At 55.2% G+C, this 24,828-nt stretch overlaps 9 protein-coding genes across 9 annotated transcripts; 5 read left to right on the top strand and 4 right to left on the bottom strand.

The window, feature by feature from the left end:
- The first annotated feature begins 613 nt into the window (after positions 1-613).
- On the top strand, positions 614-5,025 carry K437DRAFT_254025 (putative arginine-specific carbamoyl-phosphate synthetase, ammonia chain). Its single transcript, XM_013390009.1, has 8 exons — positions 614-1,172; positions 1,252-1,660; positions 1,736-3,558; positions 3,629-3,966; positions 4,035-4,183; positions 4,240-4,413; positions 4,486-4,588; positions 4,651-5,025. Exons 1-8 carry the CDS (start codon positions 813-815, stop codon positions 4,922-4,924), a joined length of 3,630 nt encoding a protein of 1,209 aa, XP_013245463.1. The 5' UTR covers positions 614-812; the 3' UTR covers positions 4,925-5,025.
- K437DRAFT_254024 (uncharacterized protein) lies at positions 4,913-8,701 on the bottom strand. Its single transcript, XM_013390008.1, has 9 exons — positions 8,216-8,701; positions 7,953-8,148; positions 7,573-7,884; positions 7,142-7,495; positions 6,811-7,071; positions 6,313-6,736; positions 5,993-6,248; positions 5,269-5,923; positions 4,913-5,207 (listed from the first exon to the last, which is right to left on the bottom strand). The coding sequence occupies exons 1-9, from the start codon at positions 8,590-8,592 to the stop codon at positions 5,094-5,096; spliced, it is 2,949 nt and encodes a 982-aa protein (XP_013245462.1). The 5' UTR covers positions 8,593-8,701; the 3' UTR covers positions 4,913-5,093.
- A 36-nt stretch (positions 8,702-8,737) lies between these two features.
- K437DRAFT_174043 (putative SPT4-transcription elongation protein) lies at positions 8,738-9,582 on the top strand. The gene is made up of 3 exons (XM_013390007.1): positions 8,738-9,171; positions 9,283-9,391; positions 9,461-9,582. Exons 1-3 carry the CDS (start codon positions 9,058-9,060, stop codon positions 9,523-9,525), a joined length of 288 nt encoding a protein of 95 aa, XP_013245461.1. The 5' UTR covers positions 8,738-9,057; the 3' UTR covers positions 9,526-9,582.
- Positions 9,583-9,638: 56 nt separating this feature from the next.
- On the bottom strand, positions 9,639-10,945 carry K437DRAFT_277500 (putative HEM12-uroporphyrinogen decarboxylase; the record flags this gene model as incomplete). The annotated part of the gene is made up of 2 exons (XM_013390006.1): positions 9,639-10,702; positions 10,786-10,945. 2 exons carry the CDS (start codon positions 10,943-10,945, stop codon positions 9,639-9,641), a joined length of 1,224 nt encoding a protein of 407 aa, XP_013245460.1.
- A 482-nt stretch (positions 10,946-11,427) lies between these two features.
- On the top strand, positions 11,428-14,165 carry K437DRAFT_254022 (DUF654-domain-containing protein). The gene is made up of 5 exons (XM_013390005.1): positions 11,428-11,759; positions 11,831-12,597; positions 12,678-13,194; positions 13,270-13,872; positions 13,955-14,165. Exons 1-5 carry the CDS (start codon positions 11,559-11,561, stop codon positions 14,129-14,131), a joined length of 2,265 nt encoding a protein of 754 aa, XP_013245459.1. The 5' UTR covers positions 11,428-11,558; the 3' UTR covers positions 14,132-14,165.
- Positions 14,166-14,330: 165 nt separating this feature from the next.
- On the top strand, positions 14,331-15,297 carry K437DRAFT_173958 (uncharacterized protein). Its single transcript, XM_013390004.1, has 2 exons — positions 14,331-14,793; positions 14,876-15,297. Exons 1-2 carry the CDS (start codon positions 14,527-14,529, stop codon positions 15,272-15,274), a joined length of 666 nt encoding a protein of 221 aa, XP_013245458.1. The 5' UTR covers positions 14,331-14,526; the 3' UTR covers positions 15,275-15,297.
- Positions 15,267-21,291, bottom strand: K437DRAFT_254019 (uncharacterized protein). Its single transcript, XM_013390003.1, has 5 exons — positions 20,959-21,291; positions 16,739-20,879; positions 16,580-16,676; positions 15,877-16,521; positions 15,267-15,820 (listed from the first exon to the last, which is right to left on the bottom strand). Exons 2-5 carry the CDS (start codon positions 20,801-20,803, stop codon positions 15,321-15,323), a joined length of 5,307 nt encoding a protein of 1,768 aa, XP_013245457.1. The 5' UTR covers positions 20,804-20,879; positions 20,959-21,291; the 3' UTR covers positions 15,267-15,320.
- Positions 21,292-21,522: 231 nt separating this feature from the next.
- Positions 21,523-23,062, top strand: K437DRAFT_254018 (uncharacterized protein). The gene is made up of 2 exons (XM_013390002.1): positions 21,523-22,771; positions 22,848-23,062. The coding sequence occupies exons 1-2, from the start codon at positions 21,609-21,611 to the stop codon at positions 22,993-22,995; spliced, it is 1,311 nt and encodes a 436-aa protein (XP_013245456.1). The 5' UTR covers positions 21,523-21,608; the 3' UTR covers positions 22,996-23,062.
- Positions 23,044-24,800, bottom strand: K437DRAFT_243329 (mitochondrial carrier). The gene is made up of 2 exons (XM_013390001.1): positions 24,184-24,800; positions 23,044-24,101 (listed from the first exon to the last, which is right to left on the bottom strand). The coding sequence occupies exons 1-2, from the start codon at positions 24,630-24,632 to the stop codon at positions 23,231-23,233; spliced, it is 1,320 nt and encodes a 439-aa protein (XP_013245455.1). The 5' UTR covers positions 24,633-24,800; the 3' UTR covers positions 23,044-23,230.
- Positions 24,801-24,828: the final 28 nt, after the last annotated feature.

Here is a 24,828-nt window from a genome sequence, read left to right as displayed (position 1 = left end):
GCTACGATCAAACGGGAACGACTCGAAGGAAGCCTCCTTGACTGCTGGATAAAGGTGGACGGGCCAAGTGGATGGAATGGGATTGGATGGGATGGGATGTGTTAGCAGTGGCGAATGCACTAGGCTACCACACACTCCCTCTGTCATCGCTATCATCGCATCAGCATTGGCAGGCGGGTTGAAACTGGAACTCTACTGCTACCATTTGATTGCCTACATTGCACCACATGTGGGTCGCACGCAACATCATCACTCTCACGCCATGAGCACGGAGACATCGCCAGCCGCTCAAAGTAGGTTGGAATGGGCACGACCCATTGATCTGCCGTTTGCGACCTGGCGAGCATTCGATCGATTCTTGATTGATATGACTGATGGAGTGAATTTCCCCGCCCACCAGCAGCGCCATCCTTTTCGCTCTTCGCGCTTTCACATGCGGACAAAAGCAGAAAAGCAGCCTAACCCTCTCTCTCCAAGTCTGCACTTGGGTGCAATTCCAAATCAATTACGTAAGTAAAAGGATATTGAGTTACTAATCTTTCGGCCGAGAGGTGCAGTTCGAGTTGGAGAAAGAAGAAAAAAAAGAGTGCTTTTTTCATATCTCCCTTCGTTGGTAGCTACCAAGTTTGCGATTCTCCTTCCCTTCTGACATAAGGACTGGCGGTGCACAAGCATACAGCAGGGCACAGCTCAGCTGATTCGCACAAACCCTCACTGCACTCCCTTGCTGCTCATCCTTGTGTGTCTGGCATCACCTTGCGTGCACGGAGCTTAAAGGCGATTGCAGCCATCGCTCGGAACCCGGTGCAAGCATGATTCCCAATCGGTTGATAAACACTGGCAGCCGCGCCTTCTGCCAGTCCGTCCGCAACGGTTTTGTCAGCGGTAGCGGTATTGGCAGCGGCAAGAGCCTCAAGTTTGCGTGTGCCGCACCTCTTTCAGCCGCTGGCATCGCTTGCGTACCGCCTTTGACTCGCTCTATTTCCTCTCATCGCCGCCCAACTCCCGTGGAGCCATCACCGCTGTCACCCAGGGCACAAAGCAAGGCAAGGCAGCTCTCCTATGCTTCCAGGCTCTCTTCCCCAGCACCCTCTACACCGGCACTTGCTCAGCACACTGAATACGAGCCGTCCGCAACTGGATTGCAACAGTGGGCAAAATGGCTGCCAAAGGTGTGTCTCGCTTCGATGGGCAGTAGTGCACCTGTCTCCCAATGGTCACCATTTACTCACACATGTCTACCTCTGGCAGGTCAAGCGGTCTCAAGTCAAAAAAGTCTTGCTTGTCGGATCAGGTGGCTTGAGCATTGGACAGGCTGGAGAATTCGACTACAGCGGCTCACAGGCTATTAAGGCTCTCCGTGAATCTGGTATCGAGACCATCCTGATCAACCCCAACATAGCTACTATTCAGACCAGTCATCATCTAGCGTCCCAAATATACTTCCTTCCCATCTCTCCCGAATATGTCGCATACGTGCTCGAAAAGGAGCGACCGGATGGTGTTCTCCTTACCTTTGGCGGCCAAAGCGCTCTCAACGTTGGCGTCAAGCTCGATGAGATGGGCGTCTTTGAGCGACTCGGTGTCGAGGTCCTCGGCTCTCAGGTCGACGTGCTGCGCATGTGCGAGGACAGGGACCTTTTCGTGCAAGCTCTGGATCGTGAGTAAAGTTCAGTCGCCCGCCCCGCATTCTATTACTGGCATGTGGAAGCTGATGTATCGATCATGTACACAGAGATCAACATTCCAGTCGCCAAGTCCGAAGCCGTATCATCTGTGAATGCTGCACTCAAGGCAGCAGAGGACATTGGATACCCTGTCATCGTCCGTGCCGCTTATGCGTTGGGAGGGTTGGGCTCTGGCTTTGCGGAGAACGAGGAAGAGCTCCGAGATCTGAGCGCCCGCTCGCTTTCTCTGAGCCCGCAAATCCTGGTCGAGAAGAGTCTCAAGGGTTGGAAGGAGAGCGAGTACGAGGTTCTTCGTGATCAGGAAGACAACGCAATCATCTGCTGCAACATGGAGAACTTCGACCCGCTCGGGATCCACACTGGAGACTCCATTGTCGTCGCCCCGTCTCAGACCCTATCGGATGACAATTACCACATGCTGCGCACTGCAGCGTTGAAAGTCATCCGCCATCTTGGTATCGTTGGAGAGTGCAACATTCAGTATGCGCTCAGCCCGGATAGCCGAGAGTATAGGGTGATCGAGGTGAACCCCCGCTTGAGTCGGTCAAGTGCGCTCGCGTCCAAGGCGACAGGATACCCGCTTGCTTACACTGCAGCCAAGCTGGCCCTTGGTCACACACTTCCGGAGCTTCCCAATGCCGTCACCAAGACAACCACTGCATGTTTCGAACCCTCCCTTGACTACATCGTCACCAAGATCCCCAAGTGGGATCTCTCGAAGTTCCAACACGTCAACCGTGAGATTGGCTCGAGTATGAAGTCCGTGGGCGAAGTCATGGCTATCGGACGAACATTTGAAGAGTCGCTGCAGAAAGCCATTCGCCAAATTGCGCCAAATTACGATGGCTTTGCTCCGTACATCGAGCCTGTCGACCTGGACCACGCCCTTGCGGTTCCCACGGACACGCGCCTTTTCGCCATCGCGTACGCAATGCTCGTAAAGGGCTACGATGTCGAGAGGCTCCATGATCTCACGAAGATCGACCGCTGGTTCCTGCACAAGCTCCAGAACATCGTCGACATCCATCACACGCTCAAAGACCTCGGCGAGATCAGCGCTGTTGACAAGGAGACTGTTTTGCTTGCAAAGCAAAGGGGATTCTCAGACAGGCAGATCGCGCAACTCACCAACAGCACCGAGGATGTTGTTCGCAAGCACCGCAAATCGCTCGGTGTCACCCCCTTCGTCAAGCGTATTGACACTGTCGCTGCCGAGTACCCCGCGCATACAAACTACCTGTACACGACTTACAATGCGACCACGCATGATGTCGAGTTTGACGACAACGGAACCATGGTCCTTGGCTCTGGTGTCTACCGCATTGGCAGCTCGGTTGAGTTCGACTGGTGCGCTGTCACCTGCGCTCGCCGCGTCCGCTCGATGAACCACAAGACCATCATGATCAACTATAATCCCGAGACTGTCAGCACGGACTTTGATGAGGCCGATAGGCTTTACTTCGAAGAGCTCGGGTTTGAGCGTGTGATGGATATCTACGAGCTGGAAGGCGCATCTGGTGTTGTCGTCTCCGTCGGTGGTCAACTTCCGCAAAACATCGCGCTTAGGCTCAAGAACAATGAAGTGAATGTCCTCGGTACCGATCCCGTCATGATCGACTCTGCCGAGGATCGTCACAAATTCTCATCAATCTTGGATCAGATCGGCGTCGATCAACCCGAATGGGTCGAGGTCACTACCGTGGAGAAGGCCAAAGAATTTGCGTCCAAGGTTGGCTACCCTGTCCTTGTCCGTCCCAGCTACGTACTCTCAGGTGCGGCCATGAATGTCATCTGGGACGAATCCACATTGCAACAGCATTTGACAGGAGCTGCAGAAGTCAACACTGACTACCCGGTTGTTCTTAGCAAGGTGCGTCCTGAGCTCCTCATGCTCATATATGCCATACTCTTACGCTCTCCAACTTGTCGTTCCGTTCTAGTTCATCGACAATGCTCAAGAGATTGATGTGGATGCTGTCGCGTACAAAGGCGAGCTTCTCGTTCATGCAGTGTCAGAACATGTGGAGAATGCTGGTGTCCATTCCGGCGATGCAACGCTGGTTTTACCGCCATTCTCACTTGATCCCAACGATCTCCAGCGCTTGAAGGCCATCGCACAAAAGGTTGCAAAAGCGTTCCAAATCAGCGGCCCATTCAACATGCAGGTCATCAGAAAGCCTGCGGAGGAAGGAGAGACAGAAGCAGCTCTCAAGGTCATTGAATGCAATCTGCGCGCCAGTCGTTCGTTCCCATTCGTCAGCAAGGTGTTGGGTGTCAAGTGGGTTTCAGTTGAAATGTTGGGCCTTGAGGGTTGACCATTGACCTATCGTGATTTTTCCATCGTAGCTTCATCGATATTGCGACATGTGCCATTGTTGGACAGGATGTCCCGAAGCCAGTGGATCTGATGAACGAAAAGCGCGACTACGTAGCCATCAAGGTTCCTGTCTTCTCATGGACTCGTCTGGCTGGCGCAGACCCTTTCCTTGGAGTCGGTGAGTTTACAGCTTGCTTTCATTAGCATATCGATGATTGACATAAAAATGTACAGAAATGGCGAGCACGGGCGAGGTGGCTTCGTTCGGCAAGGACTTGGCCGAAGCATACTGGGCTTCCATTGCGTCCACCACAGGCTTCCGGGTGCCTGAACCAAACAAGGGTGTCTTGATCGGTGGCGACATCTCCAAGCCGCAGATGGCAAGCGTCGCCCGCCGCTTGTATGACTGTAAGTGTGCATCGCGAAAGCGCTCTTTTGAACATGTGCTAACGCGCTGAATGTCACGCTGTGTACTCTTAGTGGGCTTCAAGCTGTACTGCTCGAATGCTGAGGTTGAATCCTTCCTCAATTCCATACCGCACGTCTCAGCGAAGCGTATCTGGTTCCCATTGAAAGACAAGCGGTGAGTGTCTTGCTCAGTGCGCGCATATGCGAGATCCATTTTGACTCGTATGTCTCTCACAGTAAATTGCGCGAGGTCTTCGATGAGTATGAGATTCAATTCGTTGTCAACCTAGCCAAGTCCCGCGGTCGCGACACCATGGATGAGGACTACGTAGCTCGCCGGAATGCAGTGGACTTCGGTGTCCCGCTTATCAATGAGGCACGTTGCGCGGAACTCTTCGTCGAAGCGCTTGAGCGCAAAATTCCTCAAGGAGGTTTGCTTGGCTATCAGGAGGGCAAGATCCCGCCTGAGGTCAAGAGCTGGCGCGAATTTGTGCCAGACAATACCGCTTAGAGGTGCATATTCTGCGCAATGTTTACGTTACACCCCAATCGCGCATATCGAGTCATCTATGTAGAATCTTTCATCCCATCAATGCATGCATGTCGACGGAATGAATGCCACACAGCCTATAGTTTCTCAGCACCGCTGCTATCGCAACCATATCCATCACAGCCACAATTTATTCGCTGTCGAGCACACATGACTGGTCAAACAGTCGGCGGAATTCGGCAGGTATGGCCTTGGGGAACGCCGCCGTCAGTGTTTGCTGGTTTTGCCCAAACTGAGTGTGGAACTGTTGGACGGCAGCCACAATGTCAGTTTGATCGTTTGATCGCGACCTCGGCAACACTCACCCGACGAAGAAGCTCCTTCGACCATCCTGTCAACCAGTACTGATTCCAATCGGGTTCGTCCACAGCGTCCGTTGGGTTGGCGGGCATGGCCTCAGCAAAGCCGTTGATTAGCGCCGACAAAACCTTACGCTGCTCAGTCATAACAGCCTCCAAAGCCACCCGTCGATCTTGCAACGTATCCTTCTTCTCTTTCGCGGGGTCCTCCGGGACAGGAACTGCAACAGAAGTTGGAAAGACTATGGCAGGTGCCTCTTCCTCTTCGTTTGCCTTCTTGCTTGGTGCTGCAGCGGCTTCAGCTTCCGCCATCTCTTGTCGTGCTGCTTCCTCCGCTTCCAAGGCTTCAACACGAGCCTGCAACTGGTTGACACGCCCATTGATCTTTTCAATCGTGTTGCGGAGTAAATCCCACCAAACGAAGGAGCTCCAGTCTCGTGCTTCCTCATTTTGGCCCAAACCATCTACGGGAAGTTTTGAGGCTGCTGGATCGAAGACGTACTTGACAATGTCCGATGGCTCTAGGATGCGATACTGGAGCAACTTGTCGGCCACGATGAGGATCCATTGCGGCGACCTTCTCCAGAATCGAGCGACCGCGCCAAGGATGTGGATGCGCATTTCGGGTGATGTGGACAAGTTTCGGAGCAAGGCGTGGTACCTAAATGCGCAAGATAGGTTTCATTCAGCGTATGGTTCAAGCTCTCTGCATCAAAGAAGGGGTCCTTACCTCTCAACCACGTTCAGGAAGTGAGAGAAACTTCGGCTGCCAACGCTTAGGACCGCCTGCACTGCCACGTCGCGAATCATAATCTCGGCTTGTGCTTCTGTAGCTACCGTTGGCGCGTCGGTATCTGTCATCGTCACGTCATCCGGGGCAATGATCTCCCTTTTGAAGCTTTCAAGATTGGCCAAAACGACGTCAGCACTTGCCTTTGCCCGGAAAGAGTTGACGAGCTCTGTTGCTTTCACGTGCCACGTTTGGTCTAGCAACGCAAGGCATACTCAGCCGAGGATCTTGCAAAGCAAAAAATCGAAGACATCACTCACTAGGATCTTCATAAGTGAAGCTGGGCCCAGGCTCTTCTTGGGGCAGCGCGCCTGTTTGAAGCTCAGCCGGAAGCACGGACTTGACACGGTCATAGTATGCTAAGCGGACGCAAAGGTCTGCGACGCGGACGCAGAATGCCCTGCGCGGATGTTGTGGCGGCAGCTCCATATCTGGCACCCATTCCTTCCATGCCCACCCAAAGTTGAAATTGCTGAGATGCGCGCTGAACCAGTCACTCAGTCTCTTCGTTACTTCTGTTTCTACTTTTCCGGTGGCCATGGCTGTGTATATACGCCGAAGTGATTTGCCGATCGCGGGCGCAATCGTCTGCGGGCTGGCTGCCACGACTTCCCGCATCAATGCAGCATAGTAGAGTTCCGGATGTGGAGCAGCCGGGAGCAAGAGGGCGTTCGATAAGATACCCTGAATTTTAGAAAAGATGCTTGCGTCAGACGAGATTCTGATGTTGACAAAGTTGGTTGCAAGCACTGCCTCACCTCAACCAGCAGATCTTCCAGGATCCAGGAGCCAGATGCAGGTGCCAACAGACGTGGTGCGGATGACCAGTCCATAGCCGTATCACCCACAAGACCGACATTCGGATCCATCTTGCCGCCAAATGTACCCTTGTGAAGGAATTTGGGCAAGTCCAATAGAACCTTTGCTGCGGTCCGTCGATTCGGCTCATACAAATCAATAAGATCATTGACAAGGCTTCGCAGCACCACTGATGACGGAGAGTCTGTCAATGGAGTCGACTGAATGTGATGAGTCAACGCCTGGTCAGTCACGGCAAGCATCATGTTTAGCCGATCCTTCCAGACCTACTTCTGTCATCCAGCGGGCATAAATGAATCTGCCCTGTGGGCCTGTTCCACCTCGCTTGATTTGAGCCTCGTCTGCGCTTAGGATCTTGGCGCGTGCTTTGCTAGTCACTCCCAATGGTTGCGGTCCAGCAGCCTGGTTGAGCTTTGCAAGCGCAAGGTCCTGTCCGAGCGAAACATAGTCCTCCTCATCAGGAGGAATGAGAGTTTCTGGAACATCCACTGTGCTTGCGACGTCCGCATTGAGATCTGCACTGATTGCGGGAGGGACAAGCTCGCCCGGCTGAGGCAGGAAGGGGATCTTGGGGTAGCCGAGTGACTTGTGGTTTTGCAAGGCTTGCAAGAGAGTCTCGAACGACTTCGTGAATGAACACAATTTGGAAGCGTGTCAGAAGAGATTGCACCTGGCCAGCGGTCTCTGTGAGATACGCTCACCTCCGTCGAAAGAGGTTGCAGACTGGCATGGCGCTGCCATGGCAAGAGAAGGTCATCCGCCACTCTTCTGCTTGCGCCGTAACTCTGCAGAGCATCGACCAGTTTGTCCAGCTGCTCTTTTGCACCTGGATCCGCAGCTAGAAGTTGATCGCCAGTGTAGCACAGTGGCTCAAGGATGCACGTTGCTGCCCGGTCTGCACGGGCCAGTGTGACCGCGGGTTCATCCATGACAGCAGCAAGCGAGTCGAAGAGCTTGTACAGCGACGAGGCGGAAATGATTCGCAGTGGAGTGAGGAGGCAGAAGAAACGGAGCTGGCGAGAAAAAGGGATGCATTTGTGTCAACTCCAGCCATTCATCCAGATGTCGTGAGCCGGCTTACCGTGAGTCTAACATTCCTCCATAGTCTTGCGTCGAGGTATGAGCGGAAAGCTTGCAATAATTCATTGACGACGACGGATCCTAAGCTGGAGCTCTCCTTGGCATCGGTCGGCTGATCCTTTGGCGTTGGTGGAGCAAGCACAAGCGTCGCAAGAAGAGCAGCTGTCAGAGGCATTTTTTGCGGTTGCTCGGTGATCCTTGGGATAGCAGCAAGGCAGTCAGCCTTTTGAAGGGCAGTCTCGCACAAGGCATCACGGTACCCACATGATCAAAAATGTCCGTTCAATGACTTCTCGCAACTGTGCAGATGATGAAGCCTGGTCCACGAGGTCTTGTGCAACAGCATAGAGCTCGCTTGGCGCGTGGAACTCGGCCTTCTCCCCAAGACCAAGGAGTGTACTTCTGAGCTTGTTGGCCCTGTGGGTCTCGGTGTCATTCTCCCTGTAGTCGGCAGCTCCAGTGTTGCCTTTACCGCCGTGATAACTACCACCGCCGTTTCGGTAATGATCTCGCCTGCCACCTCTGTAACCTCCCCTGTGATGGGTGCGCCGGTCGTGTCCGCCTCCACGGCCGCCGCCAGAAGATGGGTATGGAGCGAAAGTACGGCTTGCGCCGCCCGAGTAGCTCTCGTAGCGCGACATGCTGGCGGGATGCAAAACGCCCAGGTACCGCTCGATTTCGCAATCTGGAACGGCTGATGGTAAGCTTAGTGCGTACACCGTGGCATCCAACGCTGTAGCATGAACTCAGCAGTGGTCGTGACGAGTTGCATTCAAGCTGTGATTGATTCACTTCATTCAAAATTGAGCTTCCAATCCTCTGATGCACATACGTCTCCATAGTTTGCCTCTTCATATGTAACCCTACTTGGTTTGACTATGTTCCCACACGTCGCTCTCATCTCCCCTCCTACGACCCACACCCTGAAGGTTCTCTCGTCGTCTCTGTTGGCTGCCCAGTGTGAGGTGTGCCTCCATTTGCTGAGGGTGTTTGCTTCGTTGCGTTCAAGCCGATCTCAGTGAGGATAAAGATCTTGCTGTGTGGTCGATTCATTCCCCTCCACGCATCCTGTTCTCGAGCTTGATTGTCGCACGGACGAGGCGAAGATGACGACCAAAGCCGACATCGCTAAGCTTCGAGCGTGCTTGCGCTGTCAGTTCGTCCAACGCGGTGCCGACTTTAATGCGCGAGGCTGCCCCAACTGCGAGGCTGTACTGCAGGTGTGTTGTTCAGTCTGCTCTCGAAGACTGCGCTGGAGTAGATGCCACGAAGAAGCGAAAGAATTGCTGCTGACTTGGCTTTCCCTTTGCCGGCATGTTGGGTGCGACCAGATGCAAGGGTCGCAGGACACAGTTCTCGACTGCACCACGAGCAATTTTGATGGACTTGTCTCTATGATCCACCCCGATCAGAGCTGGGTGGCGAAATGGCAGCATATAGGTGAGTATCCTCGCGCAGAAGAAGGCTCAATTCGGTGAGGCAGCTCATCGAATGCTTGCACATGCCTAGAGAAACGAGTACCGGGTCTATATGCGGTCAAGACCACCGGCCGATTACCAGAACAATATGAATAGCAACAACGAACGTCTTGAGAGCGTCGCATCGCATTGTTTCTGCTCCCGCATTGTTGTATTACAAAAATCACCCAAATCGAGCTGCGGTCGACAAGGAACATCTCAACCCCTTTTTACTCTTCTTCCTTTGCGCTGCAGACCTCACGACCGATCTCGTGTACGCACTCGAGGAAGTACCTCATGTCCTCAGGATCCACACCAGGAGTAATGCCGTGCCCAAGGTTGACAATGTGTGCGCCGGACCCTCCAAATCCGCCTTTGCGCGAGCGCAACATCTTGTCTACTTGCTGCCGGATTGCTTCCTTACCCGCGTAGAGCACGGATGGATCGAGGTTGCCCTGTAGCGCGATGCGGTGCGCCGCCTCATTGGCACCGGCTCCAGCCTTCAAGGAAGTACCGCCCGGCGAGCTCATCTCAACGATCCGGCGTGCGACGCTCGGCTCAACAGTCCAGTCAAGGCCGACGACATCGTAGCCCGCCTTGCTGACTTCCGGGAGCGAGTGACCCAAGGCGCCTTTGGCAAAGCAGATCAGTGGGACGCATGCACGCGAATTGCACGATAGTGCATCGCGGACGCCAGCCGAGATGGCGCGAAGGTAGGGTAGGCTGAATGTGCGGAAGTCGGATGGGGACAAGGTGCCAGCCCATGAGTCAAAGACTTGAAGCAGCTGGGCACCTGCCCGGACCTGTGCAACCAGGAACTCAATGCAGACATCTGTGATGCGCTGCAGCAACTCCTTGCTTTCCTCTGGGTGTGCCCAGAGCCACTTTTTGGCTTTTTCGAACTCCTTGCTTCCGCCACCTTCAATCATGTATGCCATGAGCGTCCATGGTGCACCGCAGAAGCCGATGAGAGGTACCCTTCCTTCGAGCTTTTGTCTCGTGAGCTTGATGGCATCCATGACATAACCAAGCTCCTTCTTGACATCGACTTTCTTCTTGAGCCTCTCCATATCGCTCGGCTTGTGCAGCGGTGCGGGGAAGTGGGGGCCTTTGCCTGGCAGCATCTCGACTTCGAGACCCATAGCCTGCGGAACGACGAGAATGTCAGAGAAGATGATAGCCGCATCGAGAAGTCCATGGTAGCGTCGAATGGGCTGGAGCGTGATCTCTGCTGCTAGCTCAGGTACACGGCAGCACTCGAAAAAATCGTGCTTCTCTCGCAGCGCCCGAAATTCTAGAGGGTGTGGCAGATGTTGGTGCGTCAATTCTTTGCCTCGTCCCTTCTGGGCTCCGTATCATGAAGGGAAAGGGGCTCACCTGGAAGATATCGTCCGGCTTGACGCATGACCCAGACGGGAGGCCTCGGGGTCGCCTCGCCCCGTGCAGCTCTGATGATGAGATCGTTGCGCAGCTCTGGGTCTTTGGACTTGGACTCATCGGCCTGCTTTTTGGTAGTGAAGGAGTTGAGATGCTTCATTAGCGTTGCGGCGGTGCCTCCGCCACCCTGAGATTCTTGGACCATGCCTGGTGATGATAATCCTGAAGCTATGCTGAACTGTGGCAGTTAAATGGAAATCTAGCCCAGGGGGGCACAGAACGACCCAGGCGCTGCTGAAGATTGCCGAGCGCAAAATGGCGCTTCTCAGAGTTGTTATCAAGGCTGATCTGGGATGAATAGTGTTCCCCCCTTATTTCTGGCTATAATGCGCTGATGGGGACGAATGAATTAGGATTGAGGCAAGGAGTCTATAAGTCATTCATGGACTTAGAAGAGCAGGAACTTGATGAGAGGTGCGGACCGCTGGTAGCTGGGGTTGTCCGGCGAGAGAAAATTGCACCGATTAGACATCAGGTCAACTCCTCACAACTGATCGCTTCTCTGAAGGAGTCCTCAGTCGTTAGCTGCGTCATAGCAGCAATTGTTTGTGCTTTCGACATGTCAATTGCCTTGGGAACGGACTGGTATCCACACTGCCACCAGCTTGGACCATTCAGCTACTGCGTAATAGCAATAGGTGGGAACACATTGGTCTTGAAGAGGGGACACAAGGCAGGTCTGCCCTTCGTCCCCCCCTCAACAACGTGCCAAGATGGCGGCAAAACGCATGTCCAAGAGGCAAGCGCGAGAGGAGGAAGAGCTTGCAGCTCTACAGAAACAGGCAGGTAGACTTTCTACTCCAGGCGAAGACAAGATCGAGGAAGCAGATGGAGAAGCGGGCAATGTAAAGGATGCATCCCCAAGCTCGAACTGCAAAACCGTACAAGCACAGCCTGTCAGTGCATTTGCAGCCGTGAGTTTCGGTTCGTAGGAATTTTTCCGTGCTCCTGTGCTTAAAGATCTCTGCACGGTACCGATCTCCAGCTCAGCTTGAATTCAGATGAGGAAGAGCGGGAACAAGACGAAGGGAACGAACAAGAAAGAGAGACCGAGTCTGCACCGGCGAAAGGTAGCTCAAAGACCAAAAAGAAAAAGCAAAAGAAGAACCGAAGCAAGGGACTGCAAACGGAAGATGCCCTACAAACCGGTGAAGCAAGCGGGTCCACTACTCCCAGTACAGACAAAGGCACACTTGGACTGTCCAAAGGAGGCAGCAAGTATACGAATGCCAGAGCGCTGACCAAGGGAGAAAAGCGAAATGTGGAGGACATGAGTATGGACGAGTTTGATCGTCTCTTGGCGCAGGAGCGAGCCACGTCGGATGCAACAAGCGGGGCAGTAGCATCTACAGGTTCCGGAGCGCCGGCATCATCAAGCACAGAGTACTGCCTTCTCAACAAGCTGCGATCAACGCTAAGCTGTACAGCGCAGAACTTTGATCCTTTTGTCGAGCTGAAGAGGACTTTTGGAGCGGCAGCTGTGAAGGCATACGAGTCCGAAGCGCGCAGCACTGGCGGAAGCGGCGCTGCAGGCGGGCGAGCAGCCAGAATGCGGAACGCAGCACACAATCCCAACATGCGGTTACGATGTGTGCTCGTGCAGCCAAAGCCTGAATGGCTGCCCATCGCGCAGACTTTCACGGGCATGAATATGGAGGACCACGTAGAAGAAGGGAAGGGCAAGATTTGCTCGTGGATTCATTCGAGGGCTTACAAAGAAGCACAGTACAATTTTCTCGAAGCGGTTCGATCGTACGTGTCGTGCTTTGTCGTAGCTAGCCCTGTCGAACCATCCCTGAATCATTTACCTTGCCCATACTCCCATGCCACAGGTATGACCCCAACTCGTTGCACACCCTTATTCGGATCTACCCCTGGCATATCGACACTTTGCTACAACTGAGCGAGGTCTTACGACATCAGGGCGACTTGGGTCAAGCTGGTGACTTTGTCTCTCGAGCGTTATTTGCCTACGAGCGGTGTGCAAATCCATCTTTCGTATCCTCTCTCACCTCTTCCTCCGGTCCCGCGCAAGTCGACTTCTCGCGTATAGAGAACCGCGGGTTCTATCTCGCCGCACACCGTCACATCAATTACTTAGGGCGCCGGGGGACATGGCGCACATCGCTCGAGTGGTGCAAGCTATTGCTATCCATAGCGGCACCCTCAGATCCACATGCGGTGCTGCTATGGGTAGACTTTCTCGCAATCAAGAGTTCAAGCCACAAGTGGGTGTTGCAGCTGGATGAGGCCCTCACTCAGGCAAGAGGAAGTGTGGAATGGGCTGTGGGATGGCAGTTCGCTAAGGCCCTCGCATATCGAGGGATCGAGAGAGAAGAAAGAAATCATGTGAGCAGCTTTCTTTTCGCTTCTGACGCTTGTCACCTGTATAGCTGCTCACGAGGCTGTCCTCAATGCCCCCAGGACCATGCAAAGAGCAATACGGCGCTAGAGGAAGCGATGGGTCTGCACCCTATAGCTGCGCCAGTGCTTTTAAAGAAGCTCGGCACAGAAATTCCCATGGAAGCTCTTGATGACCCGTCGCTACAAGTCGCAAGCTCATATTCGGAGATCAATGGACGCGATGCCTATGTGCACCTCCTCAGCCATCTGTACGCTGCACGTTCCGAGTCGCTTTGGAAGGATCACGACCACCAGTCATGGCTCTCGGAGACTTTTAGGCGAGTTTGGCCTGTCATTAAAAAAAAGGCGCGCAGACCAAATCCTCCAGATGGTGAAACGCTCACCAGCATCTACCGCCATGTAATCGTTTCGGATATCCCCGACACATTGCGCCAGCAGTTGATCTCGCTTATGCCGCCCGATGTGACGTCGCGCTCAGAGCTGCTCGAAGCATCCGATCCGTTTCCACCTGCTTACGGCACCCGATTCGATGATGAATATTTTGCTGACATCTCTGGTCGCATGCCAAGTTCGAACCGGGGTGGACCCGGCGGGAGGCGAGGCGCGCAAGATCTGATGAGGATGATTCAGGATGCCCAGGATCGACTGCCGCAAGAGGAGCAGGTGGGTCGTGCTTTCTCCTGTTACGCGTCCTGTCTTCGCTCTTTCGCTGACCTAGTCATCCGATGCTCATCGGCTTCCACAGGCCGGATTCTTCAATGACCTGATCCAGCAAATGCATCCTGGTGGCTGGAACGGTGACGAGGATGGCGAAGCCAACGGTGGCCGAGAGGCACAAGGAGGAGTTGAAGGACAGCAACATGATGCTCGTGGGATTCTGGAGAGACTCATGGCTTTTTTGCAAGCTCGTAGACCAGAATAGCATCTGTAATCGAGCTGTCCCTATGACGTGATTAATGATGCATCAAATGCAACAAATGCTGTGTTTCACGGAAGACTCCCGTGTCGTCCGCACCCAGCAATATGCGGTTCCAATACACCATTGCTTTGCTTGTGGTTTTCGATGATGGTCTCCATTGGAGACCCTTCTCCGAGCCTGTTCAATGGCATCCTGAGGTCGTTTCACTGCAATAAACATGTATTGATGGTGTATGACGCAAGTTGCCACGCGAAAGTTGAAGTTGTACCCCACCTGCTCTGTGTTGTTCTCTTTTGGGGTTCACCTGCCACCTTCATATTCTCTTTCCCTAACAAGTCCAATCTTCGTTCAAGGATCTTGGATCCTTCATATAAGCCATCTCCCACGGATTGACAGTCATGCCCGATGAGGTTGCCTTCCTTGATGACATCGAGGTTGAGAGTGCGCTTTTGAGTGCGGTCTCCTCTCATCGCCCAGTTGGTATCCATCGTCATTTCCACCTGATTCGGATACTCCAGAAGCTCTCGCAAGCCGTGGAAAAAATAGATGAATCTCGAAAAGAGGATAGCAGGCCACCCTTAACTGGCCAAGCAGCGCTGCAAGATTCGAAGCTGATTTGGAACAAACTGGAAGAATGGTACGATCTGACAGCGTTGAACGAGCTCGTGAGTGCATTCAATGGGGTGTTATGTGCTTTGGAGGAGGACCAAGAGCTGAATCGCTACGCCATACTACGGTAATTTTCAGGAATACAAAATAGAGGGAGGCGTCCAGGACGAAGAAGATGACGAGGACAGCTGTGAGGCCGATGGGGGAGACGACAGCGAGGATATGCCAGAAAACCGCTGCCCCCAATGCGAGGAGGGCTTTATACTCTCGCAAACGTTCGAGTTCGAGAACATGATCGCTCAACGCGCTAGAGCGCCAGAAAGCAGCGAAGAAGATTTATCAGATGATGAATTGACGGAAGTGGAAAGTCCAGTCAAAAAGAGCGTGAAGCGCTCTGCCCCTCCAAGCGAAGGCGAAGACGATGAGCCCGAGCAAGATGGCGAGGATGAAGCGGAGGCACCGACACGACGGGGGACTCGTTCTGGGAGCCGTTCCGGACCACCGCCAGCGAAGGGTCGAAGAAGCACACGCAAATAGGCAGTAGACGAACGCATATGCTACAGATGCAGGCGCATGAGATACATCAATACTTCGCACTAGCAGCTGCGAATATTCGAACGGCGGCCACGTGCCACGGCAACGGCAGGTCGCATGCAAGTCGGAGCTTGGTGACCGTTCTCAGCTCGTGGAAAGACACGAGAACTTGTTGCATGACTTCTTCCATTCCCGCGGAACTTTCCGGCACGGTAGCTAGGATGTGAAGAATGTAGTTCTCTGTCGACCAAGAAGATGCGGTCGCCGAGCAGAGGCGGCGAGACGCCAACAGGCCAGATGCAAGAGGTGAAACGTCACAGAGATCGTGGATAAGGCGCGCAGGCGGGAAGGTCCAGGCGAGATCCAGGCGAGACGAATCGTGCATGAGCGAGTTGTCGCGGGCTGCATTAGCTTGCTGAGGAAAATCATGCCCTGGCGGAGCTAGTCTCTCCCATGGCAGGGCGATTGGAGTACTCCGGTCCAAGCACAAGAAAATCACGTGTTCTATCCATGGTGGCTTTTGCTCGGCCGCAATGTTCTTGAAGCAACCTGTTATGCGCTCCTGGTCAGCTGAGATCATTAATGCAATGTGCAATTAGGCTTACCCAGTCGGATTTCCTCCCTAGATGAGCAGCTGTGGCAGAGGACAATTGTGCATTTCTGCGAAGCCCTTCTGGCAAAAGACACCGCGTTAGTCCAGACCGTGAGTAAGTCATCGTATGTTTTGCCACTCTTCGGCGACTGCTTTGTCTCCGAAAGCTGGGCTTTATTGTCGATACATGCGGTCCAGATGCTGCCAGTGAAATCAATGTCGTAGGCCACGTGAACGAGGTAGTCAGTTGCATCGTGAGAGTCCGAGACATGCGGCCACGTCAAAGAGAAATGTTTCGATTGACGGTAGGTAGCAGGTGCAAGGGCGAATGCTGGACTTTGGAAGCTGTGTCCGGAGGGTGTTAGCTCTCGGTGGAGGTGGCGCGTAGCTTCCGGCGGCGAGCTGCTTTCGATACTATCGTAGAGTGCTAAGCAGTCGAGGTAGGAAGGTCGTTTTGCGGTAAGCTCCACGACCGTCACGAATGGCTGCGGGTTACCTGCTTTGCGACACAGAAGCCGCAAATCCACCTGTATCGCCCCTAGGATCTCTTGATCGGGTGTTTCCTTGCATCCAGCCACCCAAAGCACTGTGTACTTGTCATGTGCGGCAGCCGCATTGACTCTTGTGCCCAACGAGTGGATCGTGTTGTTCCAACGCTCTGAATGAAGAAGCAGTTTTAGCGGAATATGCCTTCTCACACTATGTTACTGGCTCACCGCTGTCCATTCTCAGCTCGCTTAATGCAGGGGTTCGTGGATCACTGGCAGCGATGATGGCCACATCTACTTGACTGAAAGTGCCCAAGGACATGCTCTAAAAGGTGTGAAGCGGTTCAGTATCGTAGCATAGATGTTTTACCCCTTCCTGTTTCTCACCTCGTAGCTATACTTCCACACGTCAAGTCGACGCCGCGTGTCGCCAATGAAGCCTTCAGATGACTCCTCGACCAGCAAAAGACATGTGACGTTCTTCCGACCCGCAACAGGTGCCAGATTCAATTTACTCCAAAATGGCACTGCGGCCGCATTTATCTTGAGGACAGACCCCGCGCTGCTCACGATCATTTGCGTTTGCTCTAGCAGTTGCAAAGTGCCAACTCGCGATATTGATCCCGCTGCGAAAGCCTTTGGGTCTTTGATGGCCCTTGCGGCGACGTCGCAACCTTCACACTCGTCACCCATGGACTGGACTTGTGCGTCACCTTGAACACGAGCACCATAATGCAGAAGCCTTGTACAGGACGGATTGTACAACCGATCCTCCACTTGAGCATCCGATGATGTCTGCCGGCCGCGTACAGTGAGTGCGCGAGTGCGGGAATGCACAGACACACGCCCAACGACAATTTTAACGGCATGCGAGAGAAGGTCTAGCTGCGACTTGAGCGTCTGCACTTCGTCCACTGCATGCCCTCGATCAGCCTCAGATTCAGAGTCACTGTCATCAGAGTCACTTTGTCCGCTGACCGAAGCATCTGCTGTTCCCAGCTCGGACAACTCTTCATCATTCATGTGCCTGTGGCGAAGAGTGGCCAGCAGCCGTTTCTTACGAGGTGGAGCCTGTCCCTGCAAATGCGGGTTTCCCTGTGCTTGCGCCTTTGTGCTTGCCTGTAGGCGCGTCTGTGTCTGTGCCTGCAACTGTACTGTCAGGTCGGGAGCATCGCCATTCGGTTTAGCCTGCGTTGATGTGCTGCCATCGACCGGAACGGCGAATTTGCCCTCTTCATACTTGGAAGCCATATCACCAGTGGGCAGATCACGTGGCATCATTGCCCGCATTGAGCCGAGCAGATGGTAGTCAAGGTCGTAATCTACCGACTTTGCGCTCAGATCCTCATCGGCACTCTGCTGGACGGAGGAGCGGACATTGTCAAAGTTCGCAATGGCTACCGAGTCCGGAACGAAATGCTGCTCGTCTCCAGGTGTTTGCGGCGTCTTGCCGAGGAGCGGGCCCATGGTAGGAGAAGAGGCTGTCAACGAGCCAGGAGTGAACGCGGGTAGAGATGGCGCATCGAGGCTTGCAAAGGTTGTCCCAGTGACAGCGCCTGCTGGATGGCGAGGAAATATCTGCTGCAGAACCAAGAGGGGCGCAGCAAGAGATGTGCTGTGGGGCGGACCCGAAGAAGCATGCCCTTCCAATGCAGCGTTCGGAGCAGGTGCATCATAAGCGTGAAGCTGGCCTTGCTTGGCTGCTACGTTGGTATCAGCTGGTAGATCAGCAAGAACGATGCCACCCCCACCGAAAAAGTCAAAGTCGACATCCGTGACGATGTCCATATCTTCGAACGCACGTTTAGCAGGTGCCGAAGAGGCCTCAACGCCAAAGGCGGGATTTGGGTGATCAGATCCGAATGCCTCGACCGAGTCGATATGAGCTGCTGGCGGCAGTAACTCTGCCTGGTTCCCTGTAGGAGAGGTACACTTGAGATTCGGAGAGTCGACAACAATGCCTTGTCGATCGGAGCTCGAATGCGACACATCTCTGCCGTCTTCGCCATCCGCTTCGCCCCACAAGTCTGCATCACCTTCGGAGCTGGACCATGCATCTTCGGCGGTCGCGGCATGAGACAACCTCCATTCTTGCGGCTGCTCCTCGACAGCAGATTGCATTGAGGGCTCTTGTTTAAGAGCTACCCCTTTAAGAGCAGTGGCAGTCAGTGCCACTTGTGCGCCGCCTTGCGCATCGACAATCGATAGCTGGGCCGGCGGCGGAGGTGGTGTGATCGGCGGTGCAGCCTCCTGCCGGGTCTTGGTCCTGGCACTGGCGAGGCGCTGCAATGCTTTCCGAGAGTTGTCCAGCACTTCTCCGAGTCGCTGAGGTGTCGCAAAATTGAGTCGCTCCACGGCTGGCACAATCACCGACGCCGTCTTCGTCTTTTCGCCTGCGCTGATGATCCCTTCGACGTGGCTCCCTTCAGTGCCAACATGACGAGGTACAGCAAGGTAACAAAGCGATTGCAGCCAGAGGAAGACGCGCGTGTTTCCCGTGCTGGTGTCATTTTCGCCTTGTTGGACTTGCCCTTGCGCGCCAGCGGCACCACCGCCGTCCTTCTCATTCTCATTCTCATTCTCATTCTCGCTTTCTTGGCGCTTGCAAAGGATGTAACGATCCCTCTCCAGATCCTCTTCCACTTCCGGCGAGCTGAGACAGCCCATTGCAAGGAGCCGCGTCTTGAGCTCCTCTTTCATCGACTCCCAAGCATGCAAGGTCGACACGCCGACCGCGTGGTCTCTAGCTGCATCCCTTTGCAGAAGGTTGATGTCTGCCTTCATCCATCGATCCACGAACGTAGCCTGGACGCCAAGAGGAGCGAGGAGCAGCGTTGCGCCAGAGCGAGGAACGCGGTCGGACGCGAGACAAGGCCCGGGATCCCACTCGCCGTCCCAAGCGCACGTCACAGCCGGATCCCGGTCTTCCCTAGGAGACCGCACGGAAAGGGGAAAGAGATTCCACGCTGTATCCTGGGGCTGGCGTGAGAGGTGCAGCTGCAAAATAAAAGGGGAGATGAACGCGCGTAGATTGATGGAAGAACTTGCTTCGGCGTGCGCGTGTGTAATGCCAACGTGCGAGGTGGAGCGCAGGTGGCCAGTGCGGCTCCTTCCGATGTTACAATCTCTCTCTTCTTGATCGTCGTACGTACTGTGCCTCGGCCACCTCAGAGGTGGTCGGAATCTAGGTCGCAGCAGTATACCGTCGCGCCAGCGAACGGGATATACATCCTCCTCCCCCGTGTCTCCCCGATTATCAACATCGAGGCCATCGCCTGCGGCCTGATTTCTTTGCGCACCCAACGCGCCAGACGGGTCCAGGGGTTTGCAAGGGTGGTGCTGCCGATGCAAGGCCCAGGCAACGAAGGCGCCATGCAGAGCGCGCTGCAACGCGTCGCACACGAGCGCATCGTTCCTCAGCTCCTCGAGCGTGATCGTGTGGTCCGGCTTTTCTGTCTCGAGCATGAGAAGCGGGAGCTCGTGCTGCAGAGCTGCACACGCTTTCTCGAGCGCGGAAAGTTGAAATTGCTCGGATGGCGACAGCAGCTGCGACAGTGGCCGCTGCCTTTGTTTCGCTGATGTTGGGGTGTGTGAGAAATTTGTCGGATCGGCTTGATCGGGCAAGGTGGAGGACAAGCGCAGGACAGCATCGCAGAAGGACAAGCTTGCGCTCGCGGGAGGGACAGCGGCTCCCTCAGTCGAGTCGTAGAAGCAGACGCGAAAGAGCCACAGAGACTGTGTCCTTGGCTGTGTCTGCCCTCTCGTACCGGAGTTAGTATCGGTTCGCCGCCGCTTGGCCTGCCTTTTTGCGCCGGTGGGTAACGTATTCGAGTACATGCCTTGTGCGTGCCTGAGGACATGTTGATGATGCACCTCGTCCTCTGGCTGCTCATCCTCCTGCACAGCAAAGAGTAGACGATCTTGTAAGAATTGCCGCGCAAATGCAGTTTTTCCGCTTTCTACATCCGCGTGTTTCTCTGTTTGCGACTCTGTATATGGCTGTGCATCTTCCGCCTCGCCTTTCCCATGGCGTTGTCCCTCGCTGCGTCCGTTGCGCTTCGCCTCTTCACTTCGTTCGAGGGCAGCCAGAATGCAAGCCTCGGCAAAGCGCATGGTCTGCAGTTGCTCGACAGCCGTGTTGAGATTGACGCGTTGCTGCGACGAAATAATCCCTTCTACTGTGGAAGTCCCGTCTGTGCTGTCCTCAAGCGCCGTTCTCGCACGCCAGTATGACACTGTGACCTTCCGACCCGTCGTGCTTTGGGGCTTGCTGAAGGATGACGACGCGTCGATGTCGGCATCGAGGACCGGATGGAGGGGCCAGGTGCCGAGGTTGGCCAAGGCTTCCGCGATGGGCAGGCCAGGAATGCATTGAATACCATGTGTCCACTGTGCAATATTTGTGCTTGGGCTGTGGCCGCCTTGGGCTAGCCCAGAGTTCAAGTTCGCCATGGCTGCAAGAAAGGAGTGGGCCTGCCGTGCGTTTTTCTGCTACTGCTGCTGTTTCCAACGCGTTAATGGCAGGTTTCTGAAATAAGAGGCCTAGATCAGACTCCCATTCAAGACGCAGTCGCTGTCCCTGCGTCCATCTTCCCTCGCTCACTTACATCCCGATGCGTGCTAGTTGGGACGAGGGCGACGGTGAGAGCATGTAGCTCGTTGTGGTGCACCTAAGTGTGCAATGAAAGGGGATGTGAGCGCCTTTGGTACAGGTTCAGGCGGAAGATTGCGAGAAGGGTGATTCCACGGAACGCCGGTGACGATTACCACCAACGTCACGAATGAGATCCGATGGGGCCAGGTTCATCGGCCCACCGCACGCATATTTAGGCACTGGGACCAACCGGCCTGCACAAAGCAGCCAGCAAAGCACCGGGGGAAGGAGGGGGGAGAGAGCTTGCCGACGTCCTCGGTCCTTGGTCCTTGATGCGATCAATGCATCCAACTGGGAGTGCATTCGAAGGCGATGGCAATTATCGCAAGCGGCAAGCTCCACCAGACGTGGCCTCCGTTACGACGTGGGAAGAAGCGAAGAGGGTCCTAAGGATGATGACGTAAGCAGGCCCAGCGCACGCGTCGCGTGTTTGGTGGCACGTGGGAGGTGTTGGTCTTCTATCCATAGTAGGCTGGCATGGAAGAAGAAGAAGTGGGATGGAGGCCATGGATAGGGTGCATGCGTCGGCACCATTCCCATTGGTTCGGTCGCCTGTCGTCGCTGCCAACGGAACCTTCTGAGCTGACCTTATTTCCCCAAGACATGCTCGTCGCCGTGACAGGTCCGGCGGGGAGCGGGCGCGCGACGATCCGAAGGCACCTGCGCAAACAGCACGCGTTCCAGTCCGTCGGGCTTGAGCAGCAGCCGGCTTGTCTCGCGGAGGATTCAAACGAGGCGCCGAAAGACGAGGTGCGGCGTTTCACGAGCGAAGGCGCTCTGCTCGACTATGCGACGGCGCACTGGTCCAGCAGGCTGCTCATCGACGACGATTTCTCCAAGTACGCGGACATAGACGCGTTCCGTAAGCGCCCTTTCTTCCTGCTTGTCTCGGTTAGCGCACCGGTGCTCGTGCGCTGGCAGCGCATCCAGCACGCTGCACCGTGTACTGCAGCGGCGCTGTCTCTAGAGAAGTTTCTCGAGATCGACGACTATGCTCTCTTCTCGCCGCTTTCTGCAGATGCGGAGACGGGGGTTGCTGCTTCGGCCGCGGCCGCCGCGGCTGTTGGGGCGGCAACGCCGATCAACATGAGCCGCGAGGAGAGCTCAGGTGTGATTGCGACGCTGACCAACATGGCTGTTGCGGTTGGTGCAGCAACTTTATCGAAAGGCGATGGAGCCACACTGCAGGGCACATCGATACCATCGCAAGGGGAATCCACGTTAAAGGAAGGCGGCGGCAACGGTGTCAGTACTCGCCGACCACTATCGCTGTATGAGTTGATGCAGACGGCGGATCTGCGCATCCTGAACGACTTCCGCACGTCCGCCCTCTTCGCCGCATACCTCTCCACGCTGGACCTCTCCGCGACTCACCGCCTACGACCGAGCTGGGACACATACTTTGTCTCCCTGTGCACGCTCGCGTCACTGCGCTCCAACTGCATGAAGCGCCGCGTCGGCGCCGTGCTCGTGCGCAACAACCGTGTCCTGTCCACCGGCTATAATGGCACACCGCGGGGACTGCGGAATTGCAACGAGGGCGGGTGCGCGAGGTGCAATGGGCGCCTTGTCCAGAGCAAAAAGCCTGGTGCAGCAACTCTACAGCAAGAGGGGGCGATGGAGGAGGAGGAACAAGAGCAGCCGCAGGTACCAAAAAGCGGCGTCAGCTTGGATGAGTGTCTGTGCCTACACGCAGAAGAGAATGCGCTGCTCGAATGCGGGCGAGAGAAGGGCGGGGCGGAGGGAACGGTGCTGTACTGCAATACGTGAGTGGAGCGTCGGTTCGCAAAGCGATAAAATGGCAAATACCTAACGTGTCATCACTCCGTTTTCTTTCACCAGCTGCCCATGCTTACGCTGCGCAGTCAAGATCGTGCAGACGGGCGTCAAGGAGGTGGTGTACCAGCTCGCGTACAGTATGGACGACCGCAGTCGCGAGATCTTCGATGAGGCAGGCGTCCGGTTCCGCAAGTATGTTCCTCCAATCTGAAGGATTCTGAAACGCAGCTCCGTTCGGTGAGGAGGGGGGGGGAGGATTGGCTAGTGTAATATTGCAAGGGTAGATATTGTTTCTCTAGTACATTGCTTGAGCTAATGCAGGTGGTATGTGTGCGAATGTGAGCTGGTGACGATAATGATACATGCGTGCGTGCGACAGTGGTCAATGCAAAAAGGCAAAATGGCTCCATCTATGATGTCTTCTGTCCGGGCTTTTCTAATCCGCTTCACCCATCAATATCAATATCCGTCCCTGCTGTGTTACCTGCAGGAGCGGCTCTGCTCGCTCTTTGCGCCGCTGCCGTTCGGTCCGCTGCGGCACCCTTGAGAGCCCAGGCGATCTGCTCATATACGACGAATGTTACGCATGTCCCCGGCAGGACGCGCACGCAGTTGGCGGTGAGGCCTTTGTAGAAGGCGCGGAGGCCGCCTTCGTGCGTGTAGGTCTTGCGGATGCAGTCCGGTATGCTGGTGTAGGATGCTGCTGTTGTTGTAAAGGTAGGACTACTCGCCACAGGGAAGTTTTGGATGCGGGAGCGGACCACCTGGTATGGGTAAGTGAGGAAGATGGCGGCGATCTTGGACGCACCCGAGAGCAGGATGTACTCGGTGTTGCTCAGCTTGACACCCCCCTCGGGGATCAGCTTGTCGTCCTGCGCCGTGGCTGCATGCGGCCCGCTCTGGCGCAGGTTGCGACGCATTGCGACGCGCGAGCGCCATTTCTTGAGCTGCTCGTAAGCGGTGAACTGGATCGCGCCGTTGGAGACGCCAACGAGCGCTAGGCCACCACCCTTGTACCACCCACGGATGCCCTCGTTCCTGTAGATGGAAACCAGACCGTCGAGTGTGTTGCGGTAGTGTTGCATTGATCTTGGGGTGATGATGGTAGCGCATTGCGAAGAGCGACGTGGCGGGGGCGGCGTGGCGAACATGCGCGTTTTGACGACCCAAATTGGATTGGTCAGCAGCGCGGTCGCCGCTCCGCTGACAGACGCTGCGAGCAGATGCTGGCTAGCAGACAGCTTGACGGGCGCAGAGGACGATGCAGAGGCGAGGGAAAGCTGACCATTGGACATGGCCTCCTTGATCATCGTGTACCTAAGGGTGGCATAAGTGTAAGCAGGAAAGCAAAGCCCGAAAAGACGAGTTTGCTCAACAAATGCGAGGTTCGGATACGCACCAGAGAAAGTACAACCCCCAGCTGGTGCTGTTTCCAATCACATTGGGCCCGAGCCCGCGGTAGAGCCCTGTCCAACCGTGCTCGCGCACGATGCCACTTAGGCTCTGCGCTATCTCGCGCCCCACACGGCCGCCCGTGAGGACATGCGTCAGGGATAGGGAAGGAAAGGAAAGAGACAGGGGTCGTACGGGCCGTGTGTCGACTTGGAACTTGACCTTGATCAGGTCGAGTGGGTTCATGCACACGGTGGCAGTGATGCCTGCGCCGACCCCTGCGACGGCATGGTCGACTGCGTGGGTGCCAAAGTACGGCGGCGGCGGCAGCGGTGGCGCAGTCGCATCTGTAGTATTGGTTGCATTGCACTCGCCAGCAGAGCTAGCGCTGGAGAAGGAGGCAAAGGACGGGGACGAAGCTGCTTGTGCTCGCTGCGTCGAAGAATATGCCTGCATGGTGTCTCGTCAACAAGCAACGACACGGCGGCCGATTGCAACAAGGGCCATCAGCGAAACACGAAGAACGCTGGGCACTGCAGTGAGCAGAAGAAAGAAGGCAGCTTGAGCGAGATGTGGTGATGAGGGCACTTTGCCAGAAAAGCTGCTACCCCGAGTCGAGTCATCCAGCCCCAGCATGGACGTTGGTCAGGTT

This window comes from Tilletiaria anomala, assembly GCF_000711695.1.
Source record: "Tilletiaria anomala UBC 951 chromosome Unknown K437scaffold_8, whole genome shotgun sequence".
Taxonomy (NCBI): domain Eukaryota; kingdom Fungi; phylum Basidiomycota; class Exobasidiomycetes; order Georgefischeriales; family Tilletiariaceae; genus Tilletiaria; species Tilletiaria anomala.
The sequence above is the reverse complement of the archived record's forward strand: the minus strand, read 5'-3'. Positions and strand labels throughout refer to the sequence as shown.